This window comes from Podarcis bocagei, assembly GCF_964188305.1.
Source record: "Podarcis bocagei genome assembly, chromosome: 17".
Classification (NCBI taxonomy): Eukaryota; Metazoa; Chordata; class Lepidosauria; order Squamata; family Lacertidae; genus Podarcis; species Podarcis bocagei.
The window spans coordinates 37,797,981-37,825,254 of NC_138143.1; the positions used below are offsets into that span (position 1 = coordinate 37,797,981).

General features: G+C 40.1%; 1 protein-coding gene and 1 long non-coding RNA gene across 7 annotated transcripts in view; one reads left to right on the plus strand and one right to left on the minus strand.

The window, feature by feature from the left end:
• The window catches only part of PAX5 (paired box 5), a 229,625-nt gene extending 206,923 nt beyond the window's left edge, over positions 1-22,702 (plus strand). For all 3 annotated transcript variants that reach the window (XM_081176730.1, XM_081176732.1, XM_081176731.1), the window contains 2 exons: positions 2,766-2,852; positions 15,800-22,702. In XM_081176730.1, coding sequence (XP_081032856.1) covers positions 2,766-2,852; positions 15,800-15,876 — 164 coding nt within the window. In that variant the 3' untranslated portion in view covers positions 15,877-22,702. The remainder of the gene's footprint in view (positions 1-2,765; positions 2,853-15,799) is intronic.
• Positions 8,071-27,274, minus strand: part of LOC308577003 — a 110,031-nt gene continuing 90,827 nt past the window's right edge. For 3 of the 4 annotated variants that reach the window (XR_014003314.1, XR_014003315.1, XR_014003316.1), the window contains one exon: positions 10,673-11,369. This is a non-coding gene — a long non-coding RNA (uncharacterized lncRNA). Of the gene's footprint in view, positions 8,375-10,672; positions 11,370-27,274 lie in introns of those variants that run through there. The other variant, XR_014003313.1, reaches the window with a different exon arrangement.

The window sequence follows — 27,274 nt, forward strand, 5'->3', positions numbered from 1 at the left end:
CTGCTTTGCCCAGAGTGCTTTTAAAAGCGGGCGGCTGGGAAGGAATCCCTTGGCCCCCCGCCGGACTTAAAAAGAGCTTCGGGAAGTCCCGCGGGGGGCCAAGGGATTCCCTCCCAGCCGCCCGCATTTAAAAGCACTCCGGGGAAAGCAGCGAAGTGCGCTGCTTTCCCCGAGCGCTTCTAAATGCGCTGCGCTTCCCCGCTGTCCCAGAGATTTCCCTATGGGCTTTCGTCTTGCGAAGCAAGCCCATAGGGAAATTCGTTTTGCGAAGCGCCTCCAAAACGGAAAACCCTTTCGTCTAGCGGGTTTTCCGTCTTGCGAGGCGTTCGTCTTGCGGGGCACCACTGTACTTCATAAAAAAACAATTCCTACATTATTTTCATGCTCAGTTGAAGCCACGGTCCATTCTGTGACTTTACACCTCAAGTTTCATTTGGAGATGGGGAGTCATTGTTTGCACATTACACCTTACATCAGTTCCTTCTACCTCACAAAGAGATATATGGGGCAGCTTCCAAAAGCAACGCTCCCCATTAAACTGAGGTCAAATAGTCTTGTAGATGGACCATACCAGCTTAGCCAGTTAATATTTGAAGAATATGTTTTTATTGGTGGGGAAACAGTGTTGATTCACCTTCAGACAGATCCTGAACTATCTTGATGGGGTTTGAATGTGAAGTCTGGTAAATTTCCTGACTCCCTCAGCCAGAGTTAAAAGTACATGTGTACCCAAAGCCAATACCTTAACCACAGATTCATGTTAAGTATCAATAAATGACCTGTTCCCTCCTTGTCATGTCAAATTTCCTCCCAATCACCCTTGATCGGAATAATTTGTAGAGAAGATGTGAAGCACACCTCTTACTACACAACCCCAGGTGTGTGGAGAAAAAACTGTGAAAAATTACTATGTGAACTAGCCCTTTAAAGCACTTTCTGTTTTATCATGCACCTATGATGGAGGTCGTAAAAATGCAGGATACAGGTCAGGCAAGCAGAGCCTAGGCGAAAACATTCTGTTTTGAAGCTATGATGAAAGCATGATTGTTGTGGTAGGAGCCAGTGGATAAGTTCCCTCACCACCCACACAGATTCATTCCACACAGATAAGTTGACTAAACAGAGTTTGTGTCATTTGCCAGTTTCTCTTTCTTGAAAATAAATAAATACAGTGGTACCTCGGGTTAAGAACTTGATTCGTTCCAGAGGTCCGTTCTTAACTTGAAGCACCACTTTAGCTAATGGGGCCTCCCACTGCCGCCACACGATTTCTGTTCTCATCCTGAAGCAAAGTTCTTAACCTGAGGTACTATTTTTGGGTTAGCGGAGTCTGTAACCTGAAGCATATGTAACCTGAAGCGTATGTAACCCGAGGTACCACTGTAGAGGAGTGCCATATTTTCCCTTGTTGTCTTGCTGGTGTTACTCTGACACAAACTTCTACCAGACAACTGATTTTGTACCAACACATTTTTAACCATATATTAAATGGTTAAGCCTATGTTTCATTTGCTTGGTGGCACAGAAAAAGTTGGCCTCCTTCCCTAGTTGGGTTGTAACAGGTAGTGGCTTCCAGATGAAGAGTAGTGTTAGTATTCAACTCACTTTAGAAAGTAGACCCTTCTTAGTCATGGGCAGTCATTTCAGAAGGTCTGTTCTGAGTGAAACATGGTTGAATACCAACCATGGTTCTAAAGAAAAATTATAGTACACAACCCAAGAGGAAAGTAGCACAGTACACACACAGGAAAAGATGCTAAAGTGGCGACCCTGGATAGAACGCACATCAAAAGATGTATCTAGCCAGTTCAAAGGAGCTTTAGCAGGCATCACAGTATGAATGGGGATGCACATCCAGATGCACATTTGTATTCTCAGCTGCTACCATGCACAGTGAAGACTACTTTCATTGGTGGAAAGATGTGTCTCAGGTTCAATCCCCAGCAACTCCAGGCAGGGTTGGGAAAAATCTCCTGTATGAAACCCTCCACTGCCAGTCAATGGTCTGACTTGGTATGTTTCTACACACAGATCTCCCTTCCTGGATTAGTTAGGCAGTCTTTTTGCTATGCCAAATAGTGAACCTGAAAACTTGAGAAAGCAAATACATGGAAAATGCGAAAGTTCATGCTGCTGAATTTTATTCAGAAACTGCCATTCAGATATTCAAATGCTGTCAAATCACATTTGGGATTTGTAGACACAGAAATTAAAGTTACTTCCAACTCCATTTATTTGCTGCTTGCTTGTGAAAATCAATCTAAGACAAAAACTTTATTTGCAATTCAGGTGTGAAAATAATGCCTAGAGAAAGCTTGTCTCCAACCTTGTGGTCAACACGTATTTCCCCCCATATATGCCTATATGTGCAGTTAACTTTTATAGATTTTCATCCTGTTTCTTCAATACAAGTATTTCTAAGATGGCTAGCAATACTAAAGCAATAAAATAATAACAACTGTAACACAGATAAAATACTACTAGAATAAGAACAGCAGGTGCAACTGCAGTATAATATCAGCATCACTAGCAGTTTAAAAAGTCTTGGAAAACAATAAAGGTATTTGCCTTGCACCAAAGAAGTGTGGGCAGCAGGCAATCCTCTCTGGGGAGAGCAGACCACACATTAGGCTCTACTACCAAGAAAGCTGTCTCTTACTATCAAGTCATCTGCTAGAATTCAGTATGTTTCCATCAGTCAATTACTTTAATCTTGATCTTGATTATTAAATTTTATATAATATTCCCTTTCTTTTTGATTGCAGGGAGTGAGTTTTCCGGAAGTCCATATAGCCATCCACAGTATTCCACATACAATGATTCCTGGAGATTTCCCAATCCTGGACTGCTAGGTAAGTTTTCCCCATTACAACTGGACCATCAGCAGCATAGTTCAAAAGGCAAGTGGGGGCAAGCATGGGGGTGCCATACTGGCTATAACTGGGAAAGATGAGTAGTGATGGGGATGGATGGATGAATCAACCATTCTCACTTTCTCTTAGCTTTTCATTTTTCTATTCTAAAATGCAGTCACCCACATTTCTCTATCAGTTTGTGTGTTGTTGTTGTTTTAAAAAAACAAAGTTATGAGAATTTGTCAGCATTTAGTGTATATGTCTCCCAATGTGGAAATTTTTGCATGCAGTTTTTCCTAACATATTTTGTACGTTAGTTTCATTAATGCATGTTTTGTTTTGCACACTTCAGTATATGGACTTTTGTATGTACATTATTTGGTTGTAGGGCCGTTTCACAAAATTTGGAGAAGTATGAATTCTGAAAGATAGATATGTTTCAGTTTGTGTATTGTTGCAGGAAGTGCAAATCAGGAAGTGCACAAAAGGTGAATGGAACCAGATTTCTCCCCCATCTCTAGGGAAGTTGACATCTATACACTTGCTATGCACCAAAAGAGGCTAACACCAGTGGAGTTACTAAACCAGAAGACAGTGCAGCCCTCTCTAGCCTAAAGAATGTACTTTGAACTATATCATATAAATTACCGCCACCAAGAAAAGAAACAGCATTGAAATATGCCAGATTTTAGCTTGACAATGAACAATTTATTACTTATGCTTCCAAAGGCAGTGGTGCAAATGCAGTACAGCACATGCAGTACTACACATTATATGCCGTTATCTTTGAAGCATATAAGGCCACTTTCTGGAATGACTTTTCTATAGCTTCACATTCTTTCATTATCCATGCTGAGCAGCAATCTGTAAACTCACAGCACATTCCTTAATAAGTTTAAACTTTACTCAGAAGCCTTTCTGATTTCCATGGGATTTAGTTTTAAGGAATGCTGTTTAAAATGGAAAGGTGTATAATTACTATAACTCTGTAGAAGATGGAGACCGGCAAAAGTTTTGTTTGCACATAATGGTGAACCAGTTTAGCATTATGAGGATGAACTCCAACAAGCCTTGAGTTTTCTGGCTCCCCTCTACTCCCTCAGCATTTTGCTTCCATTTAGATTAATAGGAGTTTAGTATTACATATAAACCCTCAGTGGTGGCTTATCTTAGTTATGGTTTGCTGTAGTAAGCTTGCTTCACAACCCATGGTTAATTAAGATTAACTACAATATGTTTACCTTTGAACTTAACAAGTTGTAGTTAATTTAAAATGAAAGAGCAAAAGCTTTTTAACCCCTTCATGCTGCCAAAATGGAGAAGGGTAAAGCATGAGAGCCCAAGTCTTCCTGCAGGTTGTCTTTGTAACACTGGTTATGGACAAATTCAGCCACATTTATTTTGGAGTTAGAGGCAATTTCAGAGTGCCACACTGGTTATGGTGTGTAAGTTAAAGGGAATGTAAATTGAGCCATTGTGCACACTCACTAGGTCTCATGGAAAATTTGCGCATAATTCTTCTATGAAGAGGGAATTATGCACATTTCCCTGTCAAGAGACATAATTTCCAAGAGAACTTTGGAAATGGGCATGTGACTGAATTTTGTATAATCTCTGAATTTTGTACATTTCCTGGGCAATATGCGCAATCTCCAGTCTACATACAGACTTTCCAAGAAACATGCATTTTTTTTCTATTTCATGTGCAGAAGTGTACAATCTCTGTTCCCAGGATGCCTGTAGCCCAATGCCTATTCTTACATGGCCTACAATGCACCCTCCCGCTGAGCAGCAAAGAGGTTTAAGGGGGGCTCCAGCTAAATACTAACTTTTTCTGCAGGCCAGCCCCCTTTTCATCATTTTCAGCTGTTCCTCAGCTTGCTGAGCAGCCCAAGGGGTGTTGCAGGGAGATGAAATTTTTAAATCTTCTCTCTCATTTCCACCACACAGATGGAAATTATCCCCATGCTACTATTAAGGAAGGGAAAATGCTTAATAGCACCATGGAGTCAATCACCATGAGAATCACAGGGGAGGGAAGATTTAAACATTTAGGAAGGGCTTAAGGGAAACCTGGCTGGGAGTGAAAGAGTATAAAGTACAAAATTCAGTTGTTGTATGCACAGTTTCCAAGGGCTGTTGGAGATTATGTATATTTACTGGGAAATGTGTCTGGAAGGATTATGTGCACTTCCTGACCCTTATATACCAGCTTGATCACTGAGATCATCTGCAGAAACATCATTGGTTGGTAAAGCTCATTTGATAACAAGAAACTAAACCTTTCATGTCATTGGTCCAGTATTGTAGAACACTTTGCCAATGGAAATTGAGCCAGTACCTTCTGTTTCAACTTTCAAAAGACCCGCTGAAAACTTTTATGTACCATCTGGTTTATGCAGTCAATGATGAATGCATATTGCATATTTTTAGAATAGCTAGGTGGTTTCTGATTTTAACATTTTTATGTGGTTTTTATTGTGTGGCGTTATAACTGTTGTAAACCACTCTAATACTTTTTATGAATAGTGGTAAAAAATTATATTTACAGTCGTACTTTGGATCCCGAATGCCCTGGAACTCTGACGTTTTGGCTCCCAGGCGCCGCAAACCCAGAAGTGATTGTTCCGGTTTGTGAAGGTTCTTTTGGAACCCGAATATCCAACGGGGCTTCCTTGGCTTCCAATTGCTGCAGCCAATCAGAAGCCATGCTTTGGTTTCCAAACATTTTGGAAGTTGAACGGGCTTCCGAAATGGATACCGTTTGACTTCCAAGGTAGGACTGGAGAGAGACACACACACACACACACACACACACACACACAAACACACACAGAGAGAGATTCTCATATTCATTAGCTGGTTATTATGCACATTAACCACTCAACTTACATTCCCTTAACATATATATTTGCTCCACTTTCATCTCTGCTAAATAATGTGAAACCCTGGAAAACCTGTTTAACAGCAGAAGAAATGTGTCCAGCAGGAAACCCAAACTTTTCATAAGCCCATTTGAACTCCCTTAAGAACTATTGGCAGTAATCAGTTTTTGCTGTGTGCTATGCTTCATAGTGTTTGTTTTCAGTTTTTAAATTGCAAAATGCTGAAGGGAGAATAATAGGGTATATGAATCCATGCATATACTGGTTTTTGACTGGAAAAAATGTTATTTCTCCATATTGAGATCCAAATATATTTGTGCCACATAGTCTTCAGTTTTTATGACACTATAAAAGAAAGCAGTTTAGCTGCTTAAAAAACAACAACACCTTTCTTCCAGGGTCTCCCCCACCTTCCTCAATCTCTTGCCTGTTCATTTTGATTTCCCTTACAAATGTGCAGTCCAGTGTATGCATGGCATGTTTCAGCAACATACTTTTGCAGTTAGGCAGAATCCCATTGGCTCTGGAAAATCTCCTGGCAGGCCCTTGGCTCCTGCTCTAGCAAATCCCTGAGTAACACACCCACTCCCTCACTTTAATAAGGAGGATAAGCAACATCCATTTTATACTACTGTCAAAGTCTGGCCCACCCTGACCTTACATGTGTGTAGCACATGGTGATTAGAATTCTCCTGCATAATCTATGCGGATGAGGTAAGTAAAATACCAATTAATTGTCACCTCTCTAGCAGAGAGATATTGTGCCTTAGAGACTTTCAGATTTATGGATGTCAAGGTTGTTATGTGCGACCTCTAGCAGAGAAATAATTTTGAATTTTTGTCATTTTTTAAAATTCAGTTTCTTTGTTTTAAGTAATTGAGTCCCTAAGTAATTGAGCCACCTAAGCTCTACCCATCACATTCCTTGCCCTTAAATCCTTTGGGAGTAATTGATGGCTATAGCATTCTGTGTCGCACTGCTTTTTACAGTACAAAATTGCCATTTACTATGCTAGAGCTAAGGGTCTTTTTGCTGCTTACGGCCCAAATGGGAAGCTGTTTCCTATTACCATTTTGTTGCTCTACTCAATGCTAGTTTCAAACCTCTGTATGAAAGCCATAATCCCATGTAGAGTGGATTGAAGTGTCAACTGCGAGGTTAAAAAAGCCATGGAGGGCAGCTCTTAGGGCTGGTTCTCACACACATGTACATAATTTGACTTCTCATTACTTGGCTATTTAGCACTTGGGGACCAACGGCAAACACCTGGTCTACATGTATAGCACAGTGAAGTCGTATGGTCCTGAGAATGGGTTGTGCCACTTTAGATTACAGTTTGAGAGGATGCTTTGAAAAACAATAATCTCCCACATGTATAACTCCCTGTAAGTAAAAAGCTAGCATATCACAGACAGGCCATAGTTCCCTGCAGTGCCAAACCATCCAACCAGAAATCACTGCCAGGGCTCCTCAACATTCCCTACATATTGCTGAAGACTCTCTCCCTGCTGCTGTATATTTTATTCATATGTTCAGCAATAGTTTGCCCTGCACTGCCTGCTGAAGGTTTGTAACTAAACTGATCATAACAAGATTCTTTTTTAAAAAAGAAACCTAATAATGTTTAACAGAATGCTTAATCACAAAATTAATCTGGTTGTACCTATAGATAGCTTAAAGTTCAAGCTAATTCAAACACTTTTAGCAATATTTATTATCTGCTAGACAGTTATGGAGAGGGGCATTTTGCATCTGACTGCATTCCTTTCTGTACATTACCTTCTAGAGGCCTCTGGGAGGACTGAAACTTGAAGATCTCTAGTGAATGCTTGTTTACTGCCCACAAACAAAATGTTGCCCCCTGTGTCTCCCCAAAAGGCAATAGAGGGGTGAAATGAGAATAGTTATTTGCCCGGGGGGTGGGGGCAGAACAAATTAGCACTGCTGGAGGGTAAATATGCAGGCTAGAGATGCTGAGAAGGTAAAAGGTTGGCCATGTGTGGCTGTAGCTGCTGTTAAAACTAATAACTGCTACAGCAACTTGGTGACTTGTGCCCATGTGGAAGCCTTATTTATTTAGGGCTCTTGCATAAACTATCTCAAGGTTGCATTGAAAGCGTGTTCTTGGCTGGCTGGTAGAGCCAGTGCAATGCCACAGGACATGGTGTTCTGTCAGCTGCCCCACATGGCAAATGCTTGCCAGCACATCAGCACATAGCATGGTGTTATAATATTGTTAGTAAGACCTTTGTCATGACCTCCATAAAATATCACCCCTTTCTGATTTGCACTATTTAAATTATACAAAAATCACTGGTTCTTGATACAATTTGAGGTTGATACCATTATTTTAATATCATGGATTAGAATGCTGAAGTTGGACTGCAAGGCTTGTTTACTGTGTGTTTGCAGCTCTTTGTGTTTCCATTTAATTTGCCTAGTCCACATGACATCACCCTCAAACAACACAAATCCCAAACCTTGCTCTGCTGCTCTCCTTTCCATGTCCAGTACTTCCTCAATTTTTTTTCTGGCTGTTGTTGTAACACTTTCTGGCTCACTTCTGAATGGAGGAGGATAGCCTTGTTGTTGTTTTTTCTTCTCATCCCACGCATTTGCACAAAACCAAAACCCTGCACAAGTAAACCACATTAAAAAAATATTAACCAGATATTGGGCAGCAAACTGAAAATGGTGCTTTTCATTTCTTTTTTCGCTATGCTAGAAAAGATTTATGGCATGGTCTTGAAAGGAGTGTAGTCCCATTTATACATATTTCTTTTAATCCTTCAGATTTGCACAACACCAGAAAAGTGCAAAGGCAAACTACATTAGCTTTATATATGCAGTGGTACCTCGGGTTAAGTACTTAATTCGTTCCGGAGGTCCGTTCTTAACCTGAAACTGTTCTTAAGCTGAAGCACCGCTTTAGCTAATGGGGCCTCCTGCTGCCGCTGCACGCTTTCTGTTCTCATCCTGAAGAAAAGTTCTTAACCCGAGGTACTATTTCTGGGTTAGCGGAGTCTGTAACCTGAAGCGTATGTAACCTGAAGCATATGTAACCCGAGGTACCACTGTATATATTTATTCTGATCTGTTAAGTTTGCACAAAACCGAAAAACTGTGGATATGTGTGCTGAGAACTTATAATTGCCTGAATGTATGCTTTTGCTCATTTCCCAAAACAAAACAAAACAAAGGTGCACACATATCTATTTGTTCACATGCCCTGTTGGTACTGAATTGGCATAACAGAATTAACAATTTAGAAGGAGGAACCTTGACCAAATGAAAGACCCAACTAGTATGAACAGGAAAGACTGAAATTGCTCCTCATAAACTAATTCCAGTAAATCTGGGTGTGGACTAATTCAGTATCATTCTAATGGAGGGGGAGTGGATTAACAGCTAAATAATGCTCAAATCTGGATAAGACCTTAGATGCCTGCCTTCAAATCCCTACTTTTAGTGCAAGCTCATTGATAGCACAGTCCCCGTTATGTCTACCCACAAATAAGTCCCATTGAGGGTTACACATGGGCATATAAATATAGAATTGCAGACTGAATAAACTTTGGCAGGTCACTATTTTTAAGACATATTATAGGGTTGAGAAAATAGAAGAGATAACCTACATCGGTGATCATGATCTTGTTGGGGAAACAGTGTTGTACAAATGGGACAGACCAATATTGTTCACTTAATTTCTATTCTGAACAATGGGTCCCAAAATATTGCTCTTTTGCTTTGCATGGGTAATTTTCATTTCTATTTCCTCCCACAATAGGAGGTTGTAAAATGAACAAGATATAATTTAAATATTACATACACACACACTCTATGCCCAGCCAAAAATTTCATTCCCCCCACAACCTGAGCATTTTATCAATTATCTTTCAGTTATAGGACATTTCACGAAAAGGATTTACATAACAACAAAGATTTTTTTTTTAGGACAAATGCTACCCTTAATTTAGAATTTTATATTTTATATAGCCTTCCCACTTATCTGTGATAAAGCTGAACTCAACCAGTGCGGACACATCCCTCCCTCCCCCACCAATTATTTTAATACATAGACCAGAAATGCTTTAATATGTTTTTTGTCTTCGAGTAACTTTTCTAATGAGTGTGATAGATTCCTATAGCATTGTTTACTCCCCAGCCTGTTCTTCTGAATGCCATACTTGAGGGCTACAGCAAGCAAAAAGATGGATCAAACTGAAGCAATCTAATCAGACTTCTGATATGTATTTCCTTACTTCACTATTTGGAATGTCATCTGATAAGCACATCAGTTATAAGAACATCTAAAGATGACATAAATCATGTTGCTGATGTCAGTAATCTCAGCATAATACTATTTGTACTATGCAGGGCCTGACTGCAACCCATCACTGTGGTATATGAGCGCCTTCCTGTGGCTTCTTAAATGACCTGACTGGCACCTGCCATGTGTCATAACTCACAGGCTCATTCATTTCAGATTCTAGTAAGAAAATGCTCAATTGTGTTGCTGAAGCCTAAGGGGTTTTCACAACTAACTTTGCTTGAAGCAATCAGGCCTGCTAATTCAAGCCTAGGAATTTGAATTTAGCCTTGAATTATGCATATGCATTTACTAAAATCGTACTTTTATTTTAACCACTTTCCCCCCTCTGTATTTTGCTTCCACTGCATACTCTCTTCTTTGTGTAGTCTGTTATTTTCAAGCAAGGTCTTGAATTAATTTCTACATTTGTACAGCTCCAGACACACCTAGTACTGCAGAAGCAATGATTAGATCTTATTGCCTGACTTTATTGGTTTTTAATGTCCAGCTTTTCTAACTTGACACAGCTATGAATTTAGAAATATTTGAGAAAACTGTGTATGGCATACAAGCACTGAAATAATAATGGCTGCCTTGGTTTTTATGAAAACTCACTCTCTCTCTCTCTCTCTCTCTCTCTCTCTCTCTCTCTCTCTCACACACACACACACACACACACACACACACACACACATACCCCAAGAGGTTTCAGTCACTGAAGCCTAGCGAGCTTGCGTGTTTAAAGTCTACTTAATACAAACATGCTAAAAGTGGATAATAGCAACACAGTCTAATGAAGAAAAATGATTCAATTTCATGCTGGTTTGTTGTAATAACTTCTTTACCATTTTCACTCATTACTTTCGACTTGATGTTGATCATGGCAGATCTTGTTTGATGCACTGTTCTCTCTTCTGAACTGATGTGATTTGTGCACATTGTGAAATGTAAGTGAGCCTGACAGGGCTCCCTTTTGGCTACACCTGAGCTATATATATAGCTGTTGTTACAGAGGACGGGGTCACAAGATTGACAATATTGGCATGGCTTCATATGAGGTGAAAAGGTTTGAAACCAGTCAATTAGGATTAGAATCAGTACTTCTATGGGTTTCTATGAAAGGATTAGAGAACAAGTATGAGCCAGAAATGACTGTGTCAAGAAATAAATTGATGATAATATGAATTAAAGGGAAAAATGACAGAAGAATGGACAAGTTTATTCTAGAGGAGAGCGTAATGACAGGGTGAAAGAGTGAATGTTTTGCAATGTGAAGTTTTCATTTTTCAGTTTAAATGCAGGCCTTTTTGATTTCACTACAGAAATGTGAATAGGAGGGAAAAGTCAAACCCTGGAGATATATAAAATGCTGTCAGGGAGCTGCAGAGAAAAATTATATTTTAATAGTCTGATTATGTTAAAAATATCACATGTAAGAAATGAGACAGAAGGTCAAATTTGGAAAATAAGGAAAAATAGTGGCCTATAGAACCATTTTCATCCGAAGGAAGTTGTTCTTATACTGTTTTCCTAGTCTTTACTCATTTTATTTTTTTTTCAAATGTCAGTTGCTAAAAAACCTCTGATCCTGACTGAGACCAACTGCTGTGTCAAAGTAAAGTTCAAACAAATATTTCTGGGTGTGGAAGCTGATAGAGGCAAGCACAGAGGCAAACAGTGGATAGCTCTGTTCAACAGAATATGACTATGGCTATATGCTTCTGATAGTTATTTTACTCATGTGCACTTAATCTCGCATCAGTTGATGCCTTCCAGCTGAATGTGTCAACAGTGTTGCACTAAAATATATTGTGTATGCAAAACTGGGCGATCTGAAAATTATATTTGTGGTAGTTAATACAGAATAGTTCATTCACACATATTGTTAACTTGAGTGTCAAACAAGATAGAGTGCATGAACCCTGATGCTAGATACAGATAACCACATGCCTAAAATGTTACATTCTCTCCTTCCCGTCCCACCTGGATCTATTTTCCAGTGGATGCTGGTCCATTCGAGTGAATGGAGCATTGTCCCACCAACCCCAGTCTGCAGCCAGCCAGTCCCCACCTTCTGCCTCCATTGCCAGTCCCAGTGAGCACTAACCATCACTGCTTTTGTCCGCTGACATACCTGCAGAGGTGGGAAAGCAGTTGTGGTCCTTAGATACTGATAGATTTGTTTTACATTTTAAAGATAAAAATTACTCACATTTCTTCTGACCCCAGATAACGCTGTTTTACCAGCCAGAGAGAGATGTAGCTAGGGTCCCATCTAATCATGTTGCCTTGGATAGATTTTAGCAGCAGATAAATCTTCACAGCCTCATGACATGCAAAACAATTCTTGGAGGTTTGAGAACTACAACCTGTCCTAGAAAACCCTACCCTTCGTGGTTATTTTAAAAATTAATCTGTCAGGTTAGGACTCGCCACATGAACCTCAGAAGTAGTTAATGCTTTTTTGAGTGTAGTGCCCACTACTCTCAAAGAGGAAGCAGTTAGACTCAGTGGTGGTCTGCTGGGCAATGGCACTCACCTGACTTCCTGCTGCTTGTGTTGCTACTCCAGGAGGTAGAGGGGAAGGGGCAAAGTGGCAGTGTAGTCGCTGCAGTGCAAACACACCGGTGGAAGCACTGAATTGGTTCCACCAAACTACTTGCGCACCACCTCCCCACTCCATTCAATTTCCCAATAAGAAGAAGTGACACAGGCTACAGGTCAGGTGAGCCATATCCTGCTGACTGCTACTGGTTAGACCCATGTTTAAAAAGCAAATAAATTTTGGACAACTATTGGCCAGTGTTTGGCTTCTGATCTGGTAGAGAAACAACCTTGTTGACCTGGTGGATACGTTACCTTGGGAATGGGTGTGGGTTGTGTGGCTCTGTTAGTTCTCCTCTAAAGACCTGGCTGTTTGCATCCACTTTGAAACGATTAATTAAGACTGGTCTGGGCTTTTAACTTAACTGCTGCTATTTTTTATTTTTTAAAAAAGACTGAATTGTTATTGTTAAATTTGTACTTTATACTTTTATTTTATGATGTGAAGCACCTTGAGAGTGCTGTATTACCTGAAAGGCCATGTAAAAATACTTCAAACAAACAAAAAGATTAAGGTGGGGTCAGAACCATAAGGTTCAAAATATGGTAAACATTGCAACATAGTGTGGTGGCTGCTTAAAAAAGTATGAAATATAATGTTGCATAAGCTTCTGCAACAGGAACCTTATTGCTTTTGTAGCAGCACATTCTGCAGTAAGTGTATTGCTGCATTGGTTTCTGAGGTTGCAGTTCATCCAGGGAAACCTCAGAACATTCTCAATGAGCACAGATCAGTTTATTACAGATATTCTCAAGGAATGCTTGGAAAGACGTTACTTATTTACTCTTGCCCCTACTGCGGCAAGCATGCCGACTGATGAAAGGTCTTTCCTGTTTTGAAATATGTGCCAATTGCCTCCCCTTAAGTATTATATAGAAAGTCTTTTTCATCAGTGCCGTGTGACGGTGCCTCTAGTCTCCTTTCACAAGCTCATCTGTTTGAAATATTGGTCCCTTACACATGTCTTGAACTTTGTGACTTCTCCATGATGTCTGTCACTATAGTATTGATTTCTCCCTGTTTCTCCTCCTTTAAAACTGTCAGTAGAGTCCTCTACAATAGGGAAGGTTTGCTGGTTAGCAATTTCATTGCTTTTACAGTATGGAGAAGATGTATATGTTTTGATTTGAAAACAGGCTTCTGAGAAAGTTTGAGTCATTTTTAAAAAAAAGAATTTGGAACACACATTCACACACTATTATCCATGCTCTCTAGAACATCTTTCGCTTCTGTTTTGAGAGATTTATTAAGCTGCCAGATCTAACTCCCATGTTTATTGTCTGCTTCCTATGGACAATTTATTGTTCAGGAAAAAAACATGTGATATAGGTGTCCCAGGATGGTGTATTTTGAATTCACTTTCATGCAAAAATCTCATTGCATTTGGAAAGCTAGTGCGTCAGGGCAGGCTTCCTATCAAGTACTTCCTAAGCAAAGGTACCCTCTTTTAGTTCGCATTCTTGTGCTGTTTACTTGTTTTTGTTCTTCAGGGTATTTCTGTATGATTCACTGTTACCTTGATCTTATGAATCTGTACCAGGCTATTGGAACTGGTTTGTTTTCTGTTTGACCGTGGCCTAGTTCAGATATCACGCAAGGCAAAACCAGGGTTTAAAAGGAATGTGTGAGCCTGTGGGCTCCTGGTGAGGCAATCACATATGCTTTGCTCATTTTGCTGCTGCACCATGCTGAACAATGTCATTGCTTAACACATTCCAAAACTGAAACTCTGTAAGGGGTGGACTCTTAAGGTAAAGGTAAAGATAATGGGGCCCCTGACCATTAGGTCCAGTTGTGGCCGACTCTGGGGTTGCGGCGCTCATCTCGCTTTATTGGCTGAGGGAGCCGGCGTACAGCTTCCGGGTCATGTGGCCAGCATGACTAAGCCGCTTCCGGCGAACCAGAGCAGCGCATGGAAACGCCGTTTACCTTCCCGCTGGAGCGGTACCTATTTATCTACAGTACTTGCACTTTGATGTGCTTTCGAACTGCTAGGTTGGCAGGAGCAGGGACTGAGCAACGGGAGCTCACCCCGTCGCGGGGATTCGAACCGCTGACCTTCTGATCGGCAAGTCCTAAACCCTGTGGTTTAACCCACAGCGCCACCCGCGTCCCTGGACTCTTACTCAAGAACAGATAAATAACCAAGGCCTGCTGATATATGCCTTCATCACAAAAAGCAGGCACAAATTGGGGCAGCTGTTAAGTTGAATCTGCTGCCCCCTAAGCCCAGTGGTCTACCTTAGAGCTTCTCAGTGTGACCTAAAATGCAGTCACAGACAGAAGGCAATGCCCAAACAAAAAAGGCACAGCCTGAGGGAACTGGCCAGGAGCCTATTTGACCAAAAAGCCCCCTAAAATTCTAGCAGCATTGCATCTTTTTTTTTATTCCTCAATCAAACTAAATAAACTAAAACTTTTTTTCAAATTGACATCTAAACATTACTTTAAAAGTACTAACTTAAAAATGAGATTAAAAATACAATTTATTTGCTGTAGTGATAACTAGGCATATACAAATATACTGTCAATTTTCATGATCTTTATCTTTAATCATATAATGAGCTAACCCAAGTTGACCAAAACAGATTGTTTCTTCTAGTGAATGAGACAGCACTTACTGGGTGTGAGCAAAAGGTAGTGAAAGTAGCTCAGACAATGACAGAGCCAGAAGCAGGCAGAAGAAAAAGACTGGAATGGATTTGTAGTAGGCAGAGGCTGAAGATCCATTTCAGCAGTTCCCCCCTGCTTGCCCTCTGTTTCCTTCGGCCTCCCTTTTTCTTAAAAAATTGGGTGTGCCCGGACACGGCCATGGTAACAGGGATAGTTGGCCTATCACTAATTTAAATCAATCCACCCACTCTGAGTAGGTATGCAAGCTGCTCTAGGGACAAGTGTGGATTACTGATGTGCAACTTCATATACCCAGGTGACTCAAGTTTATTTATTACTTTATCCTGTAGGTTTTCCTGGCACCTTGTGTTTACACTCTGATCTGAGAAACATGGACTAAGTAATATGTTAGGTGTTGGACAAGACACTGAGGAGGATGGCTTTGTTACTCTTTCTCTAACTCCTTCATTTCCTTGGTGATACCTCTGAAGATTTGTGATTTACACCATGGCATCTCTTCTCTTCTAGGCTCTCCTTACTATTACAGCGCTGCAGCCCGAGGAGCGGCACCTCCAGCAGCCGCTGCTGCTTATGACCGCCACTGACACATGGAACCAAGAAGCACTTATTAAACACATCATGCCGGATGACACAACTGGAACCACCTAGCATGCAACTGCAGAAATCGGACTACAAGGATGGATAAGAGAAAATACCCTGCATGAACCCATGCAACAATTGGAATGTTATTCTTTCAGCTAGGTGAACCACTTATTACTGTTTTTAATCATTGAAATTCTAGTGACCTTAACTGAATCTCCCATAAAAAAACAGAGCAAACAAAGAATCAGTTTCGCTGACATTCCCTGTGGTTTGCAAGATGCAGTAGCCATGTGATACGCACAGTCTTCTTGCTTCTGGACTAACTAGCTGGTTCTCTGGTTCTCCTGACCATGTCAGGGGAACCAAAGCAGTTCTAAATGTTGAGCAGTCCTCCATTGAATGTCTCTCTTTAATGTGCGTTGTAACAGGATGCGTGATTCAACATGGACTGTATGGGTTGAAGTTTATTTTAGGGAGAGGGCATTAAGGAGGAGAAAAATGGTCTGCTCAAATGACAAAGCACCAATGTAAATAACTTCTTTGTGTTACTATGGAGTGGTATAGCATAAACAGCAACAAGGGACAAATGAGGAGTTTAAAATACAGTGGGAAAATGTGTTTTGATACTGGTGCACTGACTCCAAGAATTCAGTAAGCTTTAAACTAACTTTGAACCAGGTTAACATTCATTGTGGCTATTTCTGGGGCTGTTGTTCTTTCTTGATACATAATTCAAATCTGATGGTCATGTGGGCATATATGCACCATATGTTGGCATTGAACATGTGAGCAAATGACAGACATGGGCAATTAGTGACATTTTAACTGCTGAATATTAATTTATGCTTATTTGCAGTCACTATTAGCAAAGTTACACACACACTGGCTGTAGCTTTAGCTAAATGTTACAGAAGAGGTTCCATATAACGAAAGCCTTATGTATATTGCAATTGCAGAAATTTAAGGTGGTACTTTTTCCAAACTGCTTAAACAGTGGTAACTGGGGGCCACTATGAAAGCTACACTAAAGTTCCCTTCACATTAATAAAGGGGCAGTGGTCCAGGGTTGCTCAGCTCCCTGACCCAAATGTCTAGGTGTTGAGTTGGGATGGAAGGATCTGTTAGTTTGGGTTTTCTCAATTTCTCCAATATTAAATTTAGTCCTCCACATTTTGCAGCAATTTTTCCCCCTCAAAAAAGAAAAACTTGTAAAAATTCATTATTTTACTGTGAATTTCATATTTTTATATGCAGTTTTGACTAATACACATTTTGCAAGCAATTTTCTGTATATTATTGTCACTAATAGATTCATTTTTATTCACACGTCCCTCTAGCTTTTGTAAACACTAATTGAAGAACTACACCACAAAATTCAGATTAGTGCAAATTTCTAAGAATAGCTATGTTTTGGTTTACCTATTGTTTCAGAAACAGCAAATTTGATAGGTTCAGCTGTAAATGCACAATAAATCAAATTTCCTCCTGTGTGTAAACATCTTAAGATAACTAGAACTCATGGAGGTTACAGACCTCTACTGGAGCCCCTTTTACATTAATTAATTAATTAATTAATTAATCATTTTATTGTATGCCACCTTTCCATAGTTAAAACCATGCTCAAGGCGGCTTACATGAAAAAGTACACAATTACAAACATAACAAAAGTAGTCATAAACAATAAATAAAATAAATCAAAAAGTAAACAACCAAACTGAACATTTTCCACATACCTCTAAAAAGATATAAAAATAAAGATTAAAAAAATTAATATCAACAACAACCCCTCTCTCAACAAAATCCCTGAAACAAAACCCTAGTGCAAGTCTGTTCCTCTCGCCTGGCCCCCCTGCACTCTGGATCTGCTTATTTCTTAAGAACTTAGAAAACTACCTTCCATCACCATCAGGCCACTGTTTCCTTTTGCTCACTACTGTATACACTGGCAGCAGTCTTCCGGAGAGCCTTTGTATATCCACCCTGGAAATGTGACATATTTACCTCAAGAACTTAGGACCATTTGCACATGTGCTCTACTACTGAGCTATGCCCCTTCCTCAAACATTCTTACAAAATTTCTAAAGCTTGATAAAAATAGTTATGATCTCTGATATGGAAGAAGGACTGGTTAAGCCTCTTAATCATTTAGGTTTACTGCTTTTGACTGCTGCAAGTTTTACCACTGTGCACAAATCAAATGTTGTGGCAGTGTTGGCTGTTCTTGACATGTGCACCATTATCCTTTTCTACCCAACTAAGAGCTGATTCACACTGCCAGGTTCTTCCACATGATCAGGTTACATGGGCTTCCCCATGTAGGCATCCCTGCTTGATACATGGACATGTGTGTGTGTCCCCAGAAAGCTGCACAACTTAAGGGGCAGAGCCAATATTGTGACCATACTACTGATCCTTTAAGCCTTTGAATCTCTTCATGAGCATAACACATTGTGACACCCCCAGGGTCCATCACAAGGTTTCTCCCCAGGTTGTCATTAAAGGGTACTCCACTTAGTCCTGACCTCTCTCAAACATATCGGTTACCATGACCTACTGACTTGGACAGCAGAAGGACTCTTCTCCATCACCCGTGGCACGATAGGCAGTGGGCAAGAGGCATAGTTTATATTAGAATCTACCCAGACCAGAATTCATCCTTTCAAGCTTGAACTTTTATTTAATTGAGGAACCCACCCACCAGTGCAGCCAAGTAACATCTACACAGTTGTAATTCTAACGACCTTCCTAAGTGTGTCTGCTCTCGAGTCTCTACAACTATCCTCTCTCTCTTATAAATATATTTCATTATACCCTTCCTCTCACTGTCTGTCTCATCTTCCTCTAATCCACCAATTGACCTTCCCAATTGGCACTCCTTCCCTCTCTTAGCATTCCACCCCCCTTACTGTCAACCGGACTCCCTTTCGGACTTCGGTTACACGTGTGAATGAGGTTTACAGCATTCTGCTTTCTAAAACTAGGCTGTGACGGAAGTCATGTCATTAGGGGATACCTAAATTGCTCACATTTCTCAAGGCACCTTGGAAACAACACAGCATACAGTGAAAAAATAAAATCATCTGAAGCTGCCATAATTTCACTAGGAATGCATTTACACCATGAAGTGTGTAGATTCTCATCTTCAACACTGACCCCCAAAGGAACTAATAGTTCTTTGACATTTTATTTAATGTTCCTTGCATCCCAATCCATACAGAATGAAGTTTACAAATAGTGGAAAAGATGGGCATCAATCAACTGTGGTGCCATAAAATTCCCTTAACTCAAAAAACAGTCATTTTATTCCTCTTAAAAAAATAAAAAATATGACCCAGTGATGGCCTGTCTAAAGAAAGGAAAATTACAAGGGAAGAAATAGCTCCTTTTTCACAGAAGCCAATGGAATAAATGTTGAATGGTGTTAGTGAATGTTTCATGTGGCTGCCTGACATGTGTGTTGTTTCTGTACAAATATTTCAATTTGTTTTGTTTTTGCATTACTTAGGCAATCTTATATCCACTTCCCTGGGAGAAAGCCCTATTCAATACAATGGGATCTCCTTCTGTTTGAGTAGACCTGTAAGTGATGCTCAGCACCACATGCTTTTGCTTCTCAGGCAATCCATCACTTTCAAGAACAGCAGCTCTGAGTCCTGTTTTAAGATGAAATGTGATGTCTGACTGGGATCCTGGGGCCTTGCTGGCTATCTAAAATGTGTCGGGGGGAGAACTTCACAGGGAGTTAAGTTCTTAGCCCTTCCCACATCCACTAGGTTTTTCCTGATTTGCCCTCCTTCTGCCACCTTTCCCCAGTCAAAGTTCCAGGTGTTAGCTGTGGCTATGAGAAATATTACTATTGGAGAGAAGTGCAGTAGAGAGATAATGGATGAACGATTAAGCACCCCCCTCACCCACCTGCTGTGCTCTTCTTCAAATCAGACCCTCCCACCACTGCTCTTTACATGTTTGCCAGACCTGTTTCTCCACTGAAACTTTGTCCCTTAGCCTGTAAAATTGCAACTCCCTTTTGCATCTTTCGCTTCAAATAAGCTATTGAAGAAAAACTTCATTTTCTGTTGATCATATCAGAATTTCTTATTTCAACATTTTGATGTAAAAAATGCTACTTGGTAATATAAACTAAATATACAGTACACAGATAACCAGCAGATTAACTTCAAGCCCTCCAGGAGTTCACAAGAACGGTGCAGAACTGTGAGATGGATGAGATTTTGTGTAATGCCTTCTAGACCCAAAGAGGACCTCTGGGATATGTTCCAGAGGTAGGCATGCCAACAAAAGCTTATCTCATGCATTTCCCATATTCTATTTGCTGTCTAATAAGATGCATGTATAAAACTTTCATCGTCCAATTCCTCATTTCCATTATAGATTGCTATTGGTCCCTGTTTTAGAACTATAATATATGAAAGGGATTCAAGAATATTTACAGAAACAAAATTAAAGAGGCCTTAGTATAAAAAGCATACACATTTTAATAAAAGTCTAACTGCATAATACTAGTGACATTTTCAGTATCAAAAGCCTGCACGGCAATTACTGGATGTTTGTCTGATTCAGTATGCGCATTGCTAGCTGGAATGAAAATTGATGTACAAACCTACGTGTGACCATTCAGTTTCATAGCTCAAGAGAAACACATTTTGGCCTAACTTTCAATGTGTTTGTATGAAAGCAAGGAGAGGGTTGAAAATAAGTGTTTCATCTGTAACTGAAGGGGGAATTATTTTTCCTGATTTCTAATAATATTTCAAAAAATTAAGAAGTAGTACATGAAATGTTCGCTTTTACTAACAGAAACAACTGGTTACTATTTTAAAAGTCCATGTTTCTCCATACTTCATCTTTGCTGGCACCATTGTAAGCCTTTATTTGTGAAAAATTATAGTATTTTTTACCTAGGGGTAAAATCAGGAACAAAACACAGTTCAGTTGAATTGGGCAGTCAGTATATAAGCTTAAAAAGTTCTCTTAACCTGTGCTTTTAAAAAAAGATAAAATGGAGGGGAGGGGAGGGGGAGTGTGAACAGGTAATCTGGAATTTTAGCACATGAAGAACTCTAGCCAACTACTCTTTATTTCTAGTTAAATTGAACAATTCAAACTGTATGACCAGAGGAGCTATACAAAATTTGGTTTATCTTTATACCAAGTATGCTGCAAGAAGCTTTAAGAAATTGCTTTTCTAGACACAGTTCATTGCGACCTTCTGTATGAATGAGACTGCAATCCTACACCCACTTCCCAGGGCGCAAGGGCCACTGAACCTAATGAGACCTACTTCTGAGCTGGGGCTTGCTCCCTACTGTGGGTGCCCAGGGCCATGGGTGCCATGAAGCATGCTTGGCACTGGCGCCGAAATTTGTGGGTGCCCACCCCCTTCATGGGGAATTTTGTGGGTGCTCAGGCACCCAGGGCCCCAGGGAGCTGGCACCTATGCTTCTGAGTAGGCATGTAGAGGATTGCATTGTGAGACTTACACAAATTCCAGGCAGGCTGTGGCCACAATTTTGGAGGGTTGTGGGTGCCCTTCCACTATGTACAGAGGGGTCAAAGCAAGGCTCAGATTGCTGCAAACTCTTGCTTCCCACCTGCACCTTTGGTCTTACTGAAATAAAAAACTGACCAAGAAGTCCCCTTTGTGCCAGTCTTCTGTGTGTAGGTAGATTTGATTTTGCATGGCATTCTCAGCGGACACACACAATGTAGAGTCTGCAAATGTGAAAAAATAAGACTATGATATTTACAGGAATGGCAGGAATTTTAACATGGGGTGGAACGGCCTAGATCTGCTGGCTTCACACTAAAAAAACCCATCTATTAGATCTTTTCCACATTTTCCATTTGCCCTGCTCTTAGTCTGTGCTTTAATACTGTGTGACTGAGTTGCTCTCCCCCCAGCTTTCCCAGCAAAAAACCTGCTCTTTAAAGCAGAATCTGAGCAAATGGCAATTTAAACCTCTGATTCAACTTTGAAGAGCAGGTGTTCCTAGGGAAAGTGTTAGAACAAAAAATGGGTGTGCTTTAACCAATTACTAGCCCAAATTGGTTACTTTCAAACTATGGATTAACAATGAAGGCAATGTTCTTACAACAGGCTCTCACGTCCGCTTTTTAGTGCCATACCAAATGCTTAAGGTGTCCATAACTCACAAAGGCAGCCACTCCTCAAGATAGCAAACCAAGAACCTTTTCTTCCTCTACCACAAATGTGTGGCTTCCGAGGGTCAGCTGAGGTAAGCTTTTATTCCTCCTAGGTGCAGGCAGCCAAAAACACCCTCACTTATTCTGTGTGGCAATGTTAAAATGCTTTTGACTTGCTGAGTATTTGATGTTGCCATACATACTTTGCCCATTGATGGGGCAAAGCAGGATAAGGAGCATTCAAGCATTATCTGATTTGGCATGGTGCCCCAACACAACCAGGAGCTTTTCAACAGCTTGCAGTAGATTAGGAAGACCTTTATGTATGCAGCCTTTGAAAATTCCACACTACTGGTTCTGCTATCACCTATTGACTAGGTTCTAGTCCCTCACAAGTACAGGAGCAGAGCTTATGAGAAAAGCAGGGTGAACACGCTGGAGGGAATATTCAGCAAGAGCAGCCTGCAGCTCCGTTCCCATTCAGAGATGTATTGTACACTGCAATTTCTAAGGTTACCATTGATATACATGTACTTGGAGAAAGAATATGCACTTCCACCCTTAATTCTAAGTCTACAATGTCCACTAGGCTTATGAATATCTGAAAAAACAATTATTCATTACATCCCCACAACACATATATCAGTGATACTGATTTTTTTTTCTTTTTTAAAGTCATCATGCCCATGCAACATTCATTTTATAATGTTTCCTCACAGCCAGTTTAGACAATCATATTTATTAATATATGATAAAATTAGCAGTGTAAGAGAACACAATGAGGACAGATAAACCACCACATTTACAGCTCGTTCAACCCTTTGCCTCTCTTGCAACCTCATAAACATAGCAGGACAACAAATAAGCATTCATTTGCATATATCTTTGACAGATTCCTAGGATCTAACCTTTTTCAGATATTAAGACTTGCAGGGAGCAGGTGTACATGTATGCATAAGAGCCAACTCCTAAGGGCCATGGGGACTTCAGCCTCCACAATAAAATAATTTGTGTTTGAGGCACACATTCATTGCCCCAACCATGTACACAAAATTCCCAAGTAAGCAAGAGTGTGGACCAGCTCACAACAGTCTATTATTCTGTCAGTAGAAGCAAGTTTATTGAGGGAAAAATATTATCAGTTGCTAACTATCAAGGTCAACAGATACTCTTGAGATCCAATTCAAGCTTTACCTTTCCAGTTTGAAAGCTGCCTCAGCATGGTCTGTCCCCCCACAGTTCTATTCTGTATGAAACACTGTGGGACAGCAGGGGCTAAAATGGTTGCCTCCAGGGCTACTGATACCAGGGCGGCCAGTTCACAACTCAGAACGCCTTGAAGGTTGCTTTTTGCTGGGTGTGAAGGAGGAAAGGCACTCTCCTCTCTAATATAAATGCCATCATGAAAGGTGGTCCTATCACGGTCCTCATGTCTGGCACTGGGCACTGAAAGGGAGGGGGAGGACGGATCACTTGGCAGTTGGCTGAGGGTGCTGTCACCTTACGTGAGCTGTGCAAAATGTGATGGCGATGGACTTATCGTGCCCTATGCATCATAGTGTTCACCTATGAACTAGACAATGCTGAAGCCATTTCCATGCTGCAAAAGTAATGCTGTAATTACAGTCTTTTCGACTGTTGAATAGGCCTTAGGAACTTTTCCATCCAAAGGGGTAGCTGTGTTAGCTGTTAGCAAAAACAACAGTCTTGTGGTACTTTACAAACTAGCTAATTTATGAAAGCACAAGCTTTCATGGACTAGGATCAACAAAAGCTTATGCCCACAATATATTTATTTGCTCTTGAGGTGCCACAAGGGTCTTTTGTTGTTTTATCTAGCAATTCTACACTCACATTAGTGAAGATAGGTCAATATATATCAACTAAAGATCCAGAAAACGTTTGGGGTTTTAGTAGAAGTCCTGCATCCACTGCCTTAACGGTGCAAAAGAGAACACATTTCTCTTTTCTAGAGATACCATACTTTGCAGGTGGCTTAGCACCCAGTGCCCTTCTGTGTTTACTCTGCAAGGGACAGTAGTGTTCCAAGCTTAACCAGAATATTATTAAAGGAGTCCTATTGTTTATGGAAGGAAAGTTGGTGGCAAATATCTCCAGTCCTGAAACTGCTTACTCTGAGAGAGTCCCTCCAGCTTTAACTGGGAAGTACATGGTTTGATAGTGAAACCAATCATTTACATCTGTTGAATATTGATCGGTCACTCTCAAAAGATCTGGAGGTGTGACTCTCTTTTGATAAGCCCTAAAAAGAGTGGATGCTTATCTGAAGCATCTCCAGTTCTTTTGAGGTTTAACTTTTCTATACCCTTTCCCGACCTCAAAGCTCTTTCCAGTGGAGCTACATTAAATATATTATTTCTCAGAGAGAAAAATGTATACTTTATATAATGTATCTTTATACGATCATATTTTTACAGCTTCTCTAGAAGATTTTAACCAGGATAGGACTCCTTTATTAAAAAATATTGGCAGATTTCTAGTTGAATAAACTTCGTATGTAGAAAACTGAATTTGATAAACTTTATGAAGCTTTAGAATTTGAAGTTTCAATTCCTTCTGGTGTGTTCTGTTGTCAGTATTATACATATATATAATTAATTTTCAATATTAAATTGGTTAAATTTTTTAGACTTTATGTTCTGAACAAAAGTTGGCTTTTGGGACATGGGGGCAGTAGACAAAGGAAATTAAATTAAATTTCTAGTTTTTCAATAGTAAAGTGACTTGTGTCACTTTATCGGTTTCTAAGGTCTCTGAATGTATGGGGATTCCCTGATTTTAGCCCACCCCAAACCAGCAGGAAGTATTTCAAATATCTCCACTAAAATTAACTGCGCTGAATAAAGGGGTCCACAGACCATATCTGTGGACCTGCCTGACAATGTATTTTCTCATTTATGGTCTGATATTTACTCCATCATATTTCCATTTTCCTTGGAATTGAAACAGGGAGGAAGCTCATAAATGAAACCACACATTTTTTTTTCCAGCTCAGGCTGCAACTATTGTATTTATGAATGTCGCAAGCTAAACTTTCTGAGTAATCAATAGTCAAACTTTTAATTGCTACACTGTATATACCAGAATACACCTGAAATGTGTGTGTGTGTGTGTGTGTGTGTGTGTGTGTGTGTGTGTGTGTGTGTAAAATCTGGTTCCATCCTACATGCTATCATTTTATGACTGGTGTCAACATGACAATGCCAAACAAAATACACCATGCAAGGCACAGTACCAGAAATATCATTAATATTGGATAGCTTAGTTAATCTTTATTACAGTCAAAGACTAGACAACAGAAATAACAATAATAACAGCACCAAGGGACAGAAGCAGTAGACGCAATCAAAAGTTTCATATATACTTATTTACATTAAAAGTAGCACTCCATAAGTCTATGATGCAGAGCCTAAAATCAGTATTCATCAGCTAGCTTGGCTGTCAGATCATGTGACCATCTTTACATGCTGGACAGCATCCAGACTTGGTTTCTGAAGAGAAAAGCTGCTTCCATCCATGGGAGGCTTCTGATTCAGCAGAGGAATCCCACCAATGGAAAAGCAATTCCAGAATATGATTTTGCTGGTTCTCCCTTCCCCTGCAGTCCCCTTTGCCCCCTCAGATCTACTCTGGAAGGTTGGAGGACTCTCTGGAACAGACTGAGAGATGACACTGAAATGGCAGGGGGAAGGGAAAATTGGCCAAAAACAAATGCCTCTCATCTCTTCCGCTGGCAAGAACATCCGGAGTGAAACCTGGTTCAGTGGATGCCACCACCGGTGGGAGAAAACTCTGGATCCAACCCATTGTCCCTCTTTCAATATCCCTGTGTACTCTATGTTTCAATATAACAGCCAAGACAGTACAAAGAGCATTTGTTGGCCAATGTTTGCATCTTTGTGTGGATGCGTACATATCCCTGTTGGAATTGGTCCAAAGTCCATTACAATCCTGGATTTTCCGGCGTGTTTGTGAGGCCTGCAATTACTCTGCCAGTCTTTGAGATTTTTTCACCCTGCCTTGCAAGGCAAACTTAAGTCAGGTGGGCACATCATTTTTTTTTTTACTCCTTTTTTTTGTATTGGGAGGTAATTACTGTCCTGCTGCAAAGTAGCTTTAAGTCTATCTCCAAACAATTCATAGAGGTAATTCACCTCTGAAAGAGACTCTATGAGGGAGGTCATGGAAAGCCTAAGTGTAATGTGGGGGTCTGAAGTGGTACATAAGGGGTCCCTGAGTGCTCAGTTGTGTCCAATGTGATGCTAAAACCATTTCCGTTTTCAACAACAGATGCCTATGCCATATCACAATTAGCTTTTGAAAGTCCCCTTCATTTCAAAAGTGACTTGCCATAAAACACTGCAGGCTGCTACCTGAGAAACACAAGCCCAAAGCCTTCTTGGGGGCATGGAACTAGTTGTGCTGTGCTTTGGATCCTGGCCAATGTAAACAGCTGGCAACTAATAAAGGATAAATCTAATTCTCCCCTGGAACGAATCCTGCAAAAAACATAATGCATGAACAAACCTCTTCTTTCTTTTGTTTTGCTCAGACCTGTATTGGAAAAGACACTGTCCTGGTCTGTCACTTTCTAGTGGCCTTTAAAAACACAGAAACATGTTACATTGCAAATTGATTCCTTTCTGAGTGAATGCTAATTTTTTTTCAAAGACAAACTCCCTTTATTAAGGGTATCCAGCATCAAAGAAATAAATGTCGATTGTATTCACCAAAGTCTCTGATGGCTGTTTAGAAGCTTACTTTTGAAAACCAACAAAATAGACAAAACAAATAAAAAAAACATAAAAATACAATTGAATTGCCTTTGAACATAGGAGATGACTGTCTCCACACAGATAAAATTGCTTCTTAAAATGTGTATGTTTTGTATTCTTTTTTTCTAGTAGGAAAAGAACTGACTTGAAATCTTGGTGTTTTTTTCTTAGTGTTGTGTGTTGCTTTTGTGTGTAATAATATTTGAATGTAATGACAGCAGTGCCAATTTGCCAAAGATGTCGAACACTTTGTTTTGTTTAATTTTGTTTTGGGTTTTGGGATGTTTTTGTTTGATTTTTTTTTTTAGCTGGGTGGGTGTTTAAGGTGTGGGTCAAAGGGAGGGGTGTTTGGGGAATAAGTTGATTTCTTTTTGCTTTGGTTCTCAATTTTCTTGTCAATACTGGACTGTGATTTTTATTCTAAGTTAAATGGTTGACT